The 14,886-nt window shown below is 37.2% G+C and overlaps 2 protein-coding genes across 2 annotated transcripts; both read right to left on the minus strand.

Annotated features, from left to right (window-relative positions):
- Positions 1–5,244: 5,244 nt before the first annotated feature.
- On the minus strand, positions 5,245–8,530 carry LOC106795756 (cation/H(+) antiporter 4). The gene is made up of 3 exons (XM_014766647.2): positions 8,237–8,530; positions 6,785–7,825; positions 5,245–6,342 (listed from the first exon to the last, which is right to left on the minus strand). Exons 1-3 carry the CDS (start codon positions 8,528–8,530, stop codon positions 5,245–5,247), a joined length of 2,433 nt encoding a protein of 810 aa, XP_014622133.1.
- Positions 8,531–10,544: 2,014 nt separating this feature from the next.
- Positions 10,545–13,231, minus strand: LOC100777645 (cation/H(+) antiporter 3). Its single transcript, XM_014766648.3, has 2 exons — positions 12,185–13,231; positions 10,545–11,769 (listed from the first exon to the last, which is right to left on the minus strand). Exons 1-2 carry the CDS (start codon positions 13,229–13,231, stop codon positions 10,666–10,668), a joined length of 2,151 nt encoding a protein of 716 aa, XP_014622134.1. The 3' UTR covers positions 10,545–10,665.
- Between the last annotated feature and the right edge of the window lie 1,655 nt (positions 13,232–14,886).

Below are 14,886 nucleotides of genomic sequence, written 5' to 3' on the forward strand. Positions count from 1 at the left end.
GTATGAGTCTCTCTTGAACTAAAACGCTACTTATAATTATTATCAATTTTGTGTTATAGGAAGTTATTAAATAGTATATACAACATAGAAAGACAACTAATTAGTGTTTTCCCCTATATTTAGTGCCCTAATAAAAGAAAGTTGAAATTTGAAAGGAAAAAAATGGCATGTTAGTAATATTATTCATATCAATGAAAAAGTCTCAATTAATCACAGTGACACACAACCAATAACAATTGTGATGCACCATCAATACGTATAACAGAGATATAAGATGAGTTAAATAATTAAGAGGAAAAACAACATAATTTTTGTGGGGATGCACATATAGGATTTCACTAACTATTGTCTCTATGTGAATCTCTTGAACTAAAACTTCCTTATAGTAAAATATAGTTTTTGTGGGGTTCACATATATAATGTAGAATGCCACTCAGCATTTGTCTATATGTCAGGCTCTTTGCCTTAAAACATGAGTATCATTGGTAAGTTTCATTTGTCCAACCACCAAAGTTTTTCGAGAAACCGGCATATAGAGAGTTTTTAAACCTAAAACCTGACATGCACAAGAATGAATGAGCACTTTTGTTGAAACCGATGTAACAAATTCATGGAACTGAAGTGGTTGTTGTTCGAAAACTGTCTTCATGTGAAGGTCTTGACAAAAAAAATGTGAACTTCACAACTAAGCTTTGCCAAACCGTCAAGTAGCTCCCAAGGAAACCGAAGTGGTTGTTCGAAAACTGATAGCAACGCTGCAGATAAGCACGTGCCTCATTCCATTGCAGACATTGGTCCCACGCGTCACTCCACACGCACTCACACGAGGCCTGCATATTTGAACGATTATGCTTAATATCGTTAGCATTGTCTGGCACTAGGGAACAACATCTTTTCCGTTATAACAGAATGGGATATTTTCCCTTATCTCTTTCATAATCCTTATGCATAAATATGATAACGCATGAATGAAATAAACACGAATATACTTTGCCTTCATTCGTTTCGTTAGTCTCTTAACCTAGATATAGCGGTTCCTATCATTTTGGTCCGACCTGCCCCGCCACCAGCGTTCGCCATGCCTGAACATCATACCCGCCAGACCACCCTCGAACGCTTGGAGGATGCCGTCGCCAAGCTTACGCAAGCTCAGGTCACCCTCACCCACGAACACGCTTCCCTGGCCCAAGCACAGTCTTCCGTGAACCAAAAAATGGACTCCATGCTCGAACATCTCGCCACCCTTTCCATTCAGCCAGCGTCCCCACACTCCAACCCCATCCCCACCCATCCACTGCCACCCCATTTGTATAAGCCACATATGAAACTCGATGTGCCACGTTTTGATGGCCAGGATCCTCTTGGCTGGATCTTTTAAATAAGTCAGTTCTTTGACTATCAGGGTCTGCTTGATCATGAACGCATCACGGTGCCATAGGCACGGCCATCGGGCCTTTGATGTTTTTTTTTCCTACCATACAATTACTGAACAAGTATTTATTACATTTACTGATAAATTGAGTTCTTACATAATAAAACGTCTATATGCAAAGGAGGGAATCATTTTGAATTTGTTACATGTGGTTGGCAAATCTTAACAGTTACTATATGATGCTAGCTCACTCACATCACGTTTTAGGTAAAGTTTTCGAACAACCACTTCGGTTTCCTCGGGAGCTACTTGACGGTTTGGCAAAGCTTAGCTGTAAAGTTCACATTTTTTCAAACAACAACCACTTCAGTTCCATGAATTTGTTACATCGATTTCAACAAAAATGCTCATTCATTCTCGTGCATGTCGGGTTTTAGGTTTAAAAGCTCTCTATATGCCGGTTTCTCGAAAAACTTTGGTGGTTGGGCAAATGAAACTTACCAATGATACTCACGTTTTAAGGCAAAGAGCCTCACATATAGACTAATGCTCAGTGGCATTCTACATTATATATGTGAACCCCACAAAAACTATATTTTACTATAAGGAAGTTTTAGTTCAAGAGATTCACATAGAGATAATAGTTAGTGAAATCCTATCTCTGCACCCCTGCAAAAATTATGTTTTTTTTCTCTTAATTATTTAACTCATCTTATATCTATGTTATACGTATTGATGGTGCATTACAATTGTTATTGGCTGTGTGTCACTGTGATTAATTGAGACTTTTTCATTGATATGAATAATATTACTAATAGGCCATTTTTTTCCTTTCAAATTTCAACTTTCTTTTATTAGGGCACTAAATATAGGGGAAAACACTAATTAGTTGTCTTTCTATTTTGTATATAGTATTTAATGATTATATAACACAAAATTGATAATAATTATAAGTAGCGTTTTAGTTCAAGAGATTCACATAGAGACAATAGTTAGTGAAATCCTATATGTGCACCCCCACAAATCAACAAAAAAGTGATATCTCTGTATAATAATTGGTACCTGAGGGCACTTCTTGTCGCAATCAATGGTGTTGCCGTTTCCAATCATCACCCTCATCATCGGCTCGGAGACCTGGGGAAGGTGCAAGAAAGCAGCAAGGCGGGCCTGGATAAAATTGTGAGTGCTTCCGCCATCGACGAGTATGATCACCTGATGGTGCACGACTAAACCGTAAATACGAAAAGCTTCCGACGCGGGCATACCAGCCAAGGCGTTGAGACTGATCTGAGGACCCGTGAATGGTGACGGGGAAGTAACGGGGTCCGGGGAGGGAAGAGCTAATGGCGGGGGAGACTCGGGAAATTCGTCGTCATCATCATCTGCATTGAGGAGATGAAGACGAGGACGACAACGGTGACCGACACTCCATTTCTCCTCGCAGTGATAACACAAGCCTTTGTCTCGACGGAGAGCCAATTCTTCAAGTGAGAGGCATTTCAGGGGAACGCAAGATGGCGGGGAATGAGTAGTGGAGATAAGCGGAGAAGGAGAAGTAGAACTCGCCGGAGTGGACATTGGCGGGAAATTTGTGGTGCTCGTGCGAGGATGACGATGGCGGTCCTGAAGCTTTTCTTCTTGCAGCTTCACGAGAGCTACCGCCTATGGGATGGACATTGGTTGAAGTGCCTGCACTTCCCTGCGGAGATCGGGGTACAAGCCTAAAATGAAGCAACTGAGAAACGCCATGGGGGAAAGACCGATGATCCTATTGGCCAAACGTTCGAACTCAGTGAGATATTCATTCACTGAACCACGCTACTGAAGCTTGAAGAGGGCCCCTTGAGGATTGTCATAAAAGGTGGGCGCGAAACGTGACTTTAGAGCTTGTAAAAGTGCGGGCCAAGAAGTGATGAACCCATTACGGGTCATCCACTGATACCATGACAACGCGGGGCCATCCATGTAGAAGGATGTCACCGTGATGCGTTCATGATCTGGCAGACCCTGATAGTCAAAGAACTGACTTATTTAAAAGATCCAGCCAAGAGGATCCTGGCCATCAAAACGTGGCACATCGAGTTTCATATGTGGCTTATACAAATGGGGTGGCAGTGGATGGGTGGGGATGGGGTTGGAGTGTGGGGACGCTGGCTGAATGGAAAGGGTGGCGAGATGTTCAAGCATGGAGTCCATTTTCTGGTTCATGGAAGACTGTGTTTGGGCCAGGGAAGCGTGTTCGTGGGTGAGGGTGGCCTGAGCTTGCGTAAGCTTGGCGACGGCATCCTCCAAGCGTTCGAGGGTGGTCTGGCGGGTATGATGTTCAGGCATGGCGGACGCTGGTGGCGGGGCAGGTCGGACCAAAATGATAGGAACCGCTATATCTAGGCTAAGAGACTAACGAAACGAATGAAGGCAAAGTATATTCGTGTTTATTTCATTCATGCGTTATCATATTTATGCATGAGGATTATGAAAGAGATAAGGGAAAATATCCCATTCTGTTATAACGGAAAAGATGTTGTTCCCTAGTGCCAGACAATGCTAACGATATTAAGCATAATCGTTCAAATATGCAGGCCTCGTGTGAGTGCGTGTGGAGTGACGCGTGGGACCAATGTCTGCAATGGAATGAGGCACGTGCTTATCTGCAGCGTTGCTATCAGTTTTCGAACAACCACTTCGGTTTCCTTGGGAGCTACTTGACGGTTTGGCAAAGCTTAGTTGTGAAGTTCACATTTTTTTTGTCAAGACCTTCACATGAAGACAGTTTTCGAACAACAACCACTTCAGTTCCATGAATTTGTTACATCGGTTTCAACAAAAGTGCTCATTCATTCTTGTGCATGTCAGGTTTTAGGTTTAAAAACTCTCTATATGCCGGTTTCTCGAAAAACTTTGGTGGTTGGACAAATGAAACTTACCAATGATACTCATGTTTTAAGGCAAAGAGCCTGACATATAGACAAATGCTGAGTGGCATTCTACATTATATATGTGAACCCCACAAAAACTATATTTTACTATAAGGAAGTTTTAGTTCAAGAGATTCACATAGAGACAATAGTTAGTGAAATCCTATATGTGCATCCCCACAAAAATTATGTTGTTTTTCCTCTTAATTATTTAACTCATCTTATATCTCTGTTATACGTATTGATGGTGCATCACAATTGTTATTGGTTGTGTGTCACTGTGATTAATTGAGACTTTTTCATTGATATGAATAATATTACTAACATGCCATTTTTTTCCTTTCAAATTTCAACTTTCTTTTATTAGGGCACTAAATATAGGGGAAAACACTAATTAGTTGTCTTTCTATGTTGTATATACTATTTAATAATTATATAACACAAAATTGATAATAATTATAAGTAGCGTTTTAGTTCAAGAGATTCACATAGAGACAATAGTTAGTGAAATCCTATATGTGCACCCCCACAAAAACTATATTTTTTCTCTTTTCTTTTCTCTTAATCATTTAACCCATCTTATATGTTTCTTTGTTATAGGCATTGACGGTGCATTGCAGTTGTTGGCTGTGTGTCACTGTGATTAATTGAGACTTTTTCATTAATATGAATAATACTTCTATCAGATTGTTTTTTTTTTTTTCAAATTTCAAATTTCTTTTATTAGGGCACTAAATGGATATGCTTTAATTTTTCTTGTTTTGTAGTTATGGGTTTCCATTTTATCTTAATGATGATGTAATGGACTTCTGTTGTTATGGGTTTCATGCGTATTTGCAAAAGAGAAGTTCAAAGTTGACAAACGATAAGTTTTATTTTGGCATGCCATCCTCTACTAAAACTTTTTAATCCAATTCCTTTTCGATATTTCAATAAAACTTGTATGAATGGCTCTGGTCACAACGACTTGGGCATTTGTTGTTGTTGCACAACTAGAATTGAAGCATTAGTATTGGTATCAGAGGAAGCAAGCAAATCTCCAATCACACCCAACTCAGAAAACTCTGTCCAACTCTCAAGTGCTGCTGTCTGAGGCGATTTGATCCCATTACGTCTCCCAACTATGAAAAAATCATGCTGATTTGCAATATCAGACACAAAAGCACTGGTCTGAGAAGGTTCCTCAATAGCAACCTTTTCGTATGACACATTCTCGATGGTACCATAATACCCCCTAACACTTTTAAGCACCTCATCATCCAGCATGAGGTCCCAGTTTGCCACCTCATTTTGGCTAGAAACCAAGTGGTACACAACCAAGTTACAATCGCAATCTTTGATGGCCCTCTTAGCCAAGCATAGTGCCTCTCTATCATCTGAACCCCCTAGAAAGATCACTGCTATTTGCTTCATTGAAGAAGAAGAAGACCCTCTATTCACGAGAATCCCCACGGAGCATGGTGCTCTCTCAAGTACCTTAGAGTTGAGAGCTCTCATGTTTACATCAGTTGATTCAATACCACCATCCTCGCCCCATCTTATGTGAAATGGAAGTAAGATGATGGAAGCGAGTTTGTCCAATGCAAGGTAACAAATATCATCATGCATGAAACGTGGTGGAGATATGGCCGTGTAGGTGCTGACTGATGTAGTGCCAGCATTGTCATGTTCAAAGAGGTCGAATGCCACAATGACATCTTCGGAGTAGTTAATGTGGCTTGGGTGGCTAACCCTTTCTTGGAGACGGTGTGAGATGAAGATGGGAGAGGATCTGCCAACTAACTCCATCAAATGCAAGACGTGAACCACCAAGGGGTTTGTTATTGTGGGGCACCAAATTTCAAGAGCGTTTTTTACGGAATTTATGTGGCTTGGTTTCTGGATGCATGCAACCACCCGAAGCTCTGAATTGGGTTTCAAGCTCAGTATGTTCCTTTTCTGATACCCTGCGTACTTCCTTGCTGGGTTGTATAGAGATTTCACCCCAATGCGTGCAATGCTTCCCAACACAAGCACTGATATAGCCGTCATGGAGACTGTTTCATTGCTCATTAACTGCATTGCATGAGGACCAAAGTTAGATTACTAGCTAGCTAGTTTTATAGTTAGGTTAAACAAGTCTTTACTTATTTTTAATCTATATCTCTCTTTTTATTTTTAGTCATCAATATTAGTCATAAAAAAGGAAACAATTATTGTACAAGATCATGTGTTATATGAAGATTAGTTGGACCAAATGATTTGATATCATGTAATCTCGACCAATCTCATTCTCTGATTATGCTAATCAATATTAATTAAGATCATATGATCTTGGACTATATATATAGTACAGTAATTTTTCTTTGAGTAAATCTAAGAAACCTAATTTAAGGGATATTACCATATAAGAATTCAACTAAGTGTTTTGAAAAAGAACAAGTTAATATAATATTTTTGTGATATATATATATATATATGAAAAGAAATCAAGTTACTCTTATAAATTGTGTGGTACCATTGAATCAAATAGAAAGATGCTGGTGACGTAGTCGACGACACCTTTGCAACTCAACATGAGAGCGAGGCACAAACCATCCGTTTTGGGCATGTTGCAATACCGGCAAATTCCAACAGTTAGAAGCATCTTAACCAAATGCACACAAACAATTATTGAGACCACAACGAGAACCAACGTGCCACTCTTAAGCGTGGAAATATCGACCTTCATGGCACAACATGTGACAAAGATTGGCAAAAGGAACCATGAGTTGATCATCTCAAACTGCTTGACCAATTGGGAGCCCAATGGAGGACCTTCTGGCACAAGAAGACCAAAGAGTAACATCCCACCTAACACAGTCTGGTTAGCCCACACTCCAAGCAACCCTGCGCAAAGGGTCATGAGGAACACAATGTACATGTATGCTTTCTTCACAGGTCTTCCTTCTGGTGTGTTCCTCACAATCCACCTCATTGCGGGGCGTGCGATCACAATTGTTAATGCTATAAAAATGAAGAATTTTATGGCTGTGTAGGTTGCAAGTTTAGGTCCCTTGCCTGGGGCATGGTCATGAGAATCGAGTCTAAGGCTGCTCACAACAGCAGTGCCTAGTCCTCTCACAACTTGGCTTATCACATCCATCACAAGTGCTGCTGATAGTGCTAAGCGACCAAGTTCAGAGTTCAATATCTCAAGATCAGAGAGTAGAGAAGCTACCACAGGGAAGGAACAACCACTGTGCCCTATTACTATCACGGGTAGCTTTCCTCCATCGAACTCTCCAAGGGCTTTTTGCGCCTGCCCCATGAAACTGTAGCATACAAAGAGACCAATGAAAGTGGGAATCATAAGGGACGAAAGAGCTATTGTCCAAGCTTTCTTCCCTGTTCTGGTTATCATGCTGAAATCCATCTTCACCCCGTTCAGGAAGAGGAATAATGCGTACCCAAACCCTGATACTAGGTTCAACACGTCTTCACTCCCGTAGGGGAACAACATCATTTTGAATTTTCTCAATGCCTCTATCTTCAGAGAAGGGCCTAGAACAAACCCAGCCTGCATGCACCAATTCATTTGGAAATTAACATTTTTATTGCATGTTTGGCTACAAATTATTTCATTTCTATTAACACGTACAACGAATTGAAGTTTCACCTCAATCATCTACCTAACAAATAAATATTTATCTTGAACTTGCTATATATGCTACCCCAACTTTTTATCTTCTTATTGGCTAAAGAAACGTATTAATAAAGACCAAATGACACAAAAGTGTCAAAGTTTGGCCAAACAAATTAATACAAGAGAACATATAAAATAAAAACATGGAAGCGCCGCTACCTAAACACATACGCAAACATGAAAGGCTATTAGAAAATAGTGTTTTTCTATGTAATTAACATGTTCTTGTATGAGACCTGCATGCAGTAACGAAGAGAGGAGAAGAGACAAAGCATATATACATACCATCATTTGTGAAACGAAATAAGGGAAGCCTAGGCGCCTAAGCACCAAATGAAAGCATTGCGTGATGACGAAAATGCAGAGAATTTGGGTCTCCAACAGTGGCATTGTGGCTCTTGAAATTAAAGCACCATAATCTCTGTTACCCCATATGCCATCGGATACTATCTTGGATGGCATGTCAATGGTAATATTATAGAAAAGGAATCTTCCGTCTGGGTCTGAATTGTAGTCGTCAAACACAACTTTATTGTAAATTGTTTTGTTTATGCTGAATAGGGTATCGTTTGTCCCCATTATGATGGATGTTTCAAGATTATTCAAGAACGAAATACAGTAGCTAGCTAGAATGGAATGAACGATAATCGTTATTATCAAATCAAAATCACAAATGAAGCTATTGACACTAAGTCTTTTTTATATATTGCTCATTTGTGGTGGCCACATCATTTGGTGTGAGTTGTGACAGACTAGTTTCTCAGCATCATAACTTTGGAACACTGTCATAACTAATATATAACGGTTTTTTCATAGCTTGTTTCAGATAATTAATTAACCGAAACAAGAAATACAAATATACATTGCAAGTCAAACTGCCTTGCCACGCCTAAACCACAAGGTGGTGGTTATACGGTTGATCTATATCAGCTTATCGTTAATGTTATATTCACATTCATGGAAGAGATTGGAACGTGTTTTTTTTTCTTCATTTGAATAATATTGCCAGCTTTTTTTTTCCAACTTCAATTTTCTTTTAATAGGACACTAAATATAGCATGTCTGTGCCAGCATGAATTCCTCTGATAGGAAGGTGTGAGTGCAAAATGATAAGTCATGATATGCTTGAATTCTGGAGTCACGTTCCGATTGACAACAGTAAAAAGATCACTTTACCATATACAGTATAGAACCATAATCCCATTTGTCGATAACATATAATTAATGAAATCTAAAGTCTCTATTTCGTTACTCTAATTTATTCTCTTACCAAAATTATGCTCATTTAGAAATTTTCTCTCATATATGAGAAATTTTCTCTCATAGTTTGAAAATTATTTTTTAATCGTTTTTATAGTTTATATTTTAATTATCTTGTAATTTAAAAAAAAATAGTCTTTATAGTTTGTATTTTTAAATTTTTTTTAGTTTCTACAATTTAAAAGTGATATCTTTAGTCTCTATAATTTATATTTTAATTACTTTTTAGTCATTATTACAAAAATATAAAAATAATTAACTATAAATTATTTTTTATTACATTACGAATTATTTATTAATATTTTTATAGTTGATTGTAATTGATAATATTAGTGATGGTAAAGTGTTAGGAACACACTCGCTTAGGAGGACCCGCACCTCCAGAAAAGAAGGAACAGAGTTAGGGAAATTCCAGCTTTTTCATTGATTCTGCTCTTGTTATTTACCGGTATTTATACAATCCTAGGAATGAAATAATCTTCTAAAAATGGAATAATCTTAGAAATATTACAATAACAAATTTGTTATGACTGCCTCCTCAAGTAGACAGCATCAAGCAGGAAGATTTGTGGAAAATTTGAAGATGAGCTGGCAATTCCAAATTCTTTGGGCTATCCTCATACGAAATCATTCAGGTGGGTGAACTTCTTGATCCTTCGTTTGGGCTTTGCTTCTTTTGGCACCTCCTCATTTGTGAATTCCTTTTCTAATGTTAATGTCGTTATTGTCCTCTTGTGCTTAAGCTTTTGTGTTCATATAAGAATTAAAAAGATCACTTTCAAATTATAGGGACTAAAAAAGAATTAAAATATAAATTATAAGAACTAAAAAAATAGTTTTTAAAACTATAAGAACGAAAAGAGAATTAAATTATAAACTATAGAAACTAAAAAATCACTTTTAAACTATATGAACCAAAAAAATAAGAATCGTACAACTATAGGAATCAAATAAATAATTTAATAATCTTAATTTAATAGTTTTTGTTGATATTGCAATAACATATGATGTATATAACAAGTGATGCGGCCCAAACGAAATAGATATATAAACGAGAGTTATAGTATATATAAACCTTCAATGAGAACCAAAATTGTATAATATTCACTAATACTAAATTAAAAAATTACAACGACCAAAATTAAACTTATGGATACTAAAATTTAAAAAAATAAATTTATAAAAGATAAAAAAAATATAAAAACACTAATTTACATAGATAAAAACATATTTAAGTCCCAATAATTCTAATCCTTTAAAACCAATCAATCACTATTAAAAAGTGTTACATGAAAGGACTCACTGAGATCAGAAGAAATTTACAGAAGTGTTGTATGGAAATTTACTTTTGCTGATATTTACAAAATTGAGCTACAACATTCAAATCTTTTTGTCTATGAAAACAATCAGTAATTAACTTTCTGGTTACAGTGTATATGTATGTATCTCTTTGGTCATGACGACTTGGGCATTTGTTGTTGCTGCACAACTAGAATTGAAGCATTAGTATTGGTATCAGAGGAAGCAAGCAAATCTCCAATCACACCCAACTCAGAAAACTCTGTCCAACTTTCAAGTGCTGCTGTCTGTGGCGATTTGATCCCATTACGTCTCCCAACTATGAAAAAATCATGCCGATTTGCAATATCCGACACAAAAGCAGTGGTCTCAGAAGGTTGCTCAATAGAAACCTTTTCGTATGACACATTCTCAATGGTACCATAATAGCCCTTAACACTCTTCAGCACCTCATCATCGAGCATGAGGTTCCAATTTGCCTCACTTTGGCTAGAAACCAAGTGGTACACAACCAAGTTACAATCATAATCTTTGATGGTCCTCCTAGCCAAGCACAGTGCCTCTCTATCATCTGCACCCCCCAAAAAGATCATTGCTATTTGCTTCATTAAAGGGCTTTGATGAGTAGAAGAAGAAGAGCTTCGGTTCACGAGAATCCCCACGGAGCATGGTGCTCTTTCAAGGACCTTAGAGTTGAGAGTTCTCATGTTTTCATCAGTTGATTCAACACCACCATCCTCACCCCATCTTATGTGAAATGGAAGTAAGATGATGGAAGCGAGTTTGTCCAATGCAAGGTAACAAATATCATCATGCATGAAACGTAGTGGAGAAACGGCTGTGTAGGTGCTAACTGATGCAGTGCCAGCATTGTCATGTTCAAAGAGGTCGAATGTTACAATGATATCTTCAGAGTAGTTGTGGCCTGAGCTAAGCCTTTCTTGGAGACGGTGTGAGATGAAGATGGGAGAGGATCTACCAACTAACTCAATCAGATGCAAGACGTGAACCACTAAGGGGTTGGCTGTTGTGGGGCAACAAATGTCAAGAACATTTTTTACGGAATTTATGTGGCTTGGTTTGTGGATGCATGCAACAACCCGAAGCTCTGAATTGGGTTTCAAGTTCAGTATGTTCCTTTTCTGATACCCTGCGTATTTCCTTGCAGGGTCGTATAAGGATTTCACCCCAATGCGTGCAATGCTTCCCAACACAAGCACTGATATAGCCATCATGGAGATAGTTTCATTGCTCATTAACTGCATTGCATTAGAACTAAAATTAGATAACTTTTATAGCTGGTTAAATATGTTTTGTTTACCTATTTTTAATGTCTCATTTATTTTTAGTCATCTATATTAGTCTTAAGAAAGAACAAATTACTTGTACAATTCAAGAATACATGGTCTTCGCCAATTTCCACATAACACATAATTTGAAAATGTGTTATGCTTGGTCGAGATCTAGCAATCGTTATCACTGATCATTGGTTAGGATTATATATAATGTTGAACCATACAATAAATTTTCATGTGACTAAAATCTAAGAAACCTAATTTAATGAGTATTAATTATGGTATAATAATGATTGTACAAATATATAAGATAAGTGCATTATTTTCTAATTAAGGAAAATAGTTGAGAATAAAAAGAGAGTGAAGTGAGATTACGTACAAATGAATCAAAGAGAAAGACGTCGTTGACAAAGTCGACGACACCTTTGCAGCTCAACAAGAGAGCGAGGCAGAAACCATCCGTTTTGGGCATGTTGCAATAGCGGCAAATCCCAACAGTTATAAGCATCTTAACCAAATGCACAACAACAACAATGGTAACCACAACTAGAACCAACTCGGAACTAATAGGCGTGGAAACATCGACCTTCATGGCACAACACGTGACAAAGATTGGAACAAGGAACCATGTGTTGAACATCTCAAGCTGCTTCACCAATTCAGAGCCCAATGGAGGACCTTCTGGCACAAGAAGACCAACGAGTAAAACCCCACCTAACACTGTCTGGTTAGCCACAACTCCAAACAACCCTACCAATATGGCCATGAGAATCACCATTGATGTGTGTGTTTTCTTCACAGATCTTCCTTCTGGGGTATTCCTCACAACCCACCTCATTGCCGGGCGTGCAATCACAATCGTAAGTGTCATGAAAGCAACATAGTTTATGGAAGTGATGAGTGCAAGTTTAGGTCCCTTTCCTTCACCTTTATCGTGAGAATCGAGTTTAAGGCTACTCACAACAGCAGTGCCAAATCCCCTCATAACTTCGCTTATCACATCCATGGAAAATGCTGATGAGAGTGCTAAGCGTCCAAGTTCAGAGTTCAATATCTCAAGATCAGAGAGTAGAGAAGCTACCACGGGGAAGGAAACACCACTGTGGCCCACTACTATCACCGGAAGTTTTCCTCCATCGAACTCTCCTAGGGATTGTTGTAAGTACCCCATGAAACTGTAGCATACAAAGAGACCAATGAAAGTGGGAATCATAAGGGACGAAAGAGCTATTGTCCAAGCTTTCTTCCCAGTTTTTGTTATCATGCTGAAATCCATAGTCACCCCATTTAGGAACAGGAAGAATAAGTATCCAATCCCTGTTACTAGGTTCAATACGTCTTCACTCCCGTAAGGGAACAGCATCACTTTGAATTTGGCCAATGCTTCTATCTTCAGAGAAGGGCCTAGAACAAACCCTGCCTGCATATGCACCAATTCATTTGGAAATTAATTATCATATATATTTCATACTTGGTTACAAATAATTTTATTTCGGTAAACACGAACAATGAATTGAAGTTTCACCTCAGAATTTTATCTAATTAAATAAATATTTATCTTAAAATTGTTATGCTACCCCAACTTTTTATCTAATTTTAAGTTTAATCCTATATCTATATGAAAATTGTTTCGCGTGGACACCCATAGTATATTATATGAGACACCTACAGAGACAGAAAAATATAGATATAATAAGATTTATGATGTGTTGGAAAGAAATAAATATAAAAAAAATGAGAGATGTTGGTGGACATATGCTATTAGAAAATAGTGTTTTTGTGTGTAATTAACATGATGTGCAATATGTCATGTTCTTGTATGAGACCTGCATGCAGTAACAAAGAGAGAAGGGAGAAAGCATATATATATATATATATATATATATATATTTGTGAAACGAAATAAGGGAAGCCAAGGCGCCTAAGCACAAAATGAAAGCATTGCGTGATGACAAAAATGGTGAGAATTTGACGTGATGACAAAAATGGTGAGAATTTGAAGCTCTAACACTGGCATTGTGGATCTTGAGAGTAAAGCGCCATAATTTTTGTTACCCCATATGCCATCGGATACTATCTTGGATGGCATATCAATGGAAACATTATAGTAAATAAATTTTCTGTCTGGGTCTGAATTATAGTTGTCGAACGTAGCATTAATGAAAATTGTTCTGTTTATGCTCAATAGGGTCTCGTTTGTCCCCATGATGGATGTTATTGATCAAGATAATAATCAATTATTTAAGGACGAAATACAGTAGCTAGCTCGAATGCAAGGAATGATAATAGTTATTAGCAAATCAGAATCACAAATGAAGCTATTGACACAAAGTCTTTTTATATATTGCTATTTTGTGGTGGCTAGATTTGGTGAGTTGTGACAGACTAGTTTCTTAGCATCATAATATTGGAACATTGTCATAACAAATCATAACTAATAACGCTTTTTTCATAGCTTGTTTCATCGGTAACCGAAACAAGAAATATTAAAACAACTATACATTAATTGTAAGTTAAACTGCCATGTCAAACCTAAACCCGAAGGTTGTGGTTATACCGTTGATCTAAATCATCTTCTCGTTAATGTTATTTACATCCACGGAAGAGATTAATTGGAACTTTTTCATTAATTTGAGTAATACTACTACCAGGACATTTTTTTTTTCAAATTTCAACTTTCTTTTATTAGGGCACTAAATATAACGGAAAACACTAATTAGTTGTCTATGTTGTATATACTATTTAATAATTATATAACACAAAATTGATAATATAATTATAAGTAGAAAATGTATAATTAATGTTAATTGACCTGTAATTCTGAATATGCGAATCTTTTCTTTACAATACCCAAATCTTCTAACCACTATAAGTGACAATTAACACGTGTATTGATTGTATAAGGATAACTAATTAAAAATATAAGAAAATGAAAATGCATGCTTTATCTACTTTATTTTAGATAAGCATGCTTTATTTACTTTATTTCTAAATAATTACAAAGCTACTACTAGTTTTGAAGTGAAAAAGGTGAATATAAATGGCATAAGAATAGTAAGAATTAATAACAATTGGTCGCAT

The sequence above is a fragment of the Glycine max genome, chromosome 14 (genome assembly GCF_000004515.6).
Source record: "Glycine max cultivar Williams 82 chromosome 14, Glycine_max_v4.0, whole genome shotgun sequence".
Lineage (NCBI taxonomy): Eukaryota > Viridiplantae > Streptophyta > Magnoliopsida > Fabales > Fabaceae > Glycine > Glycine max.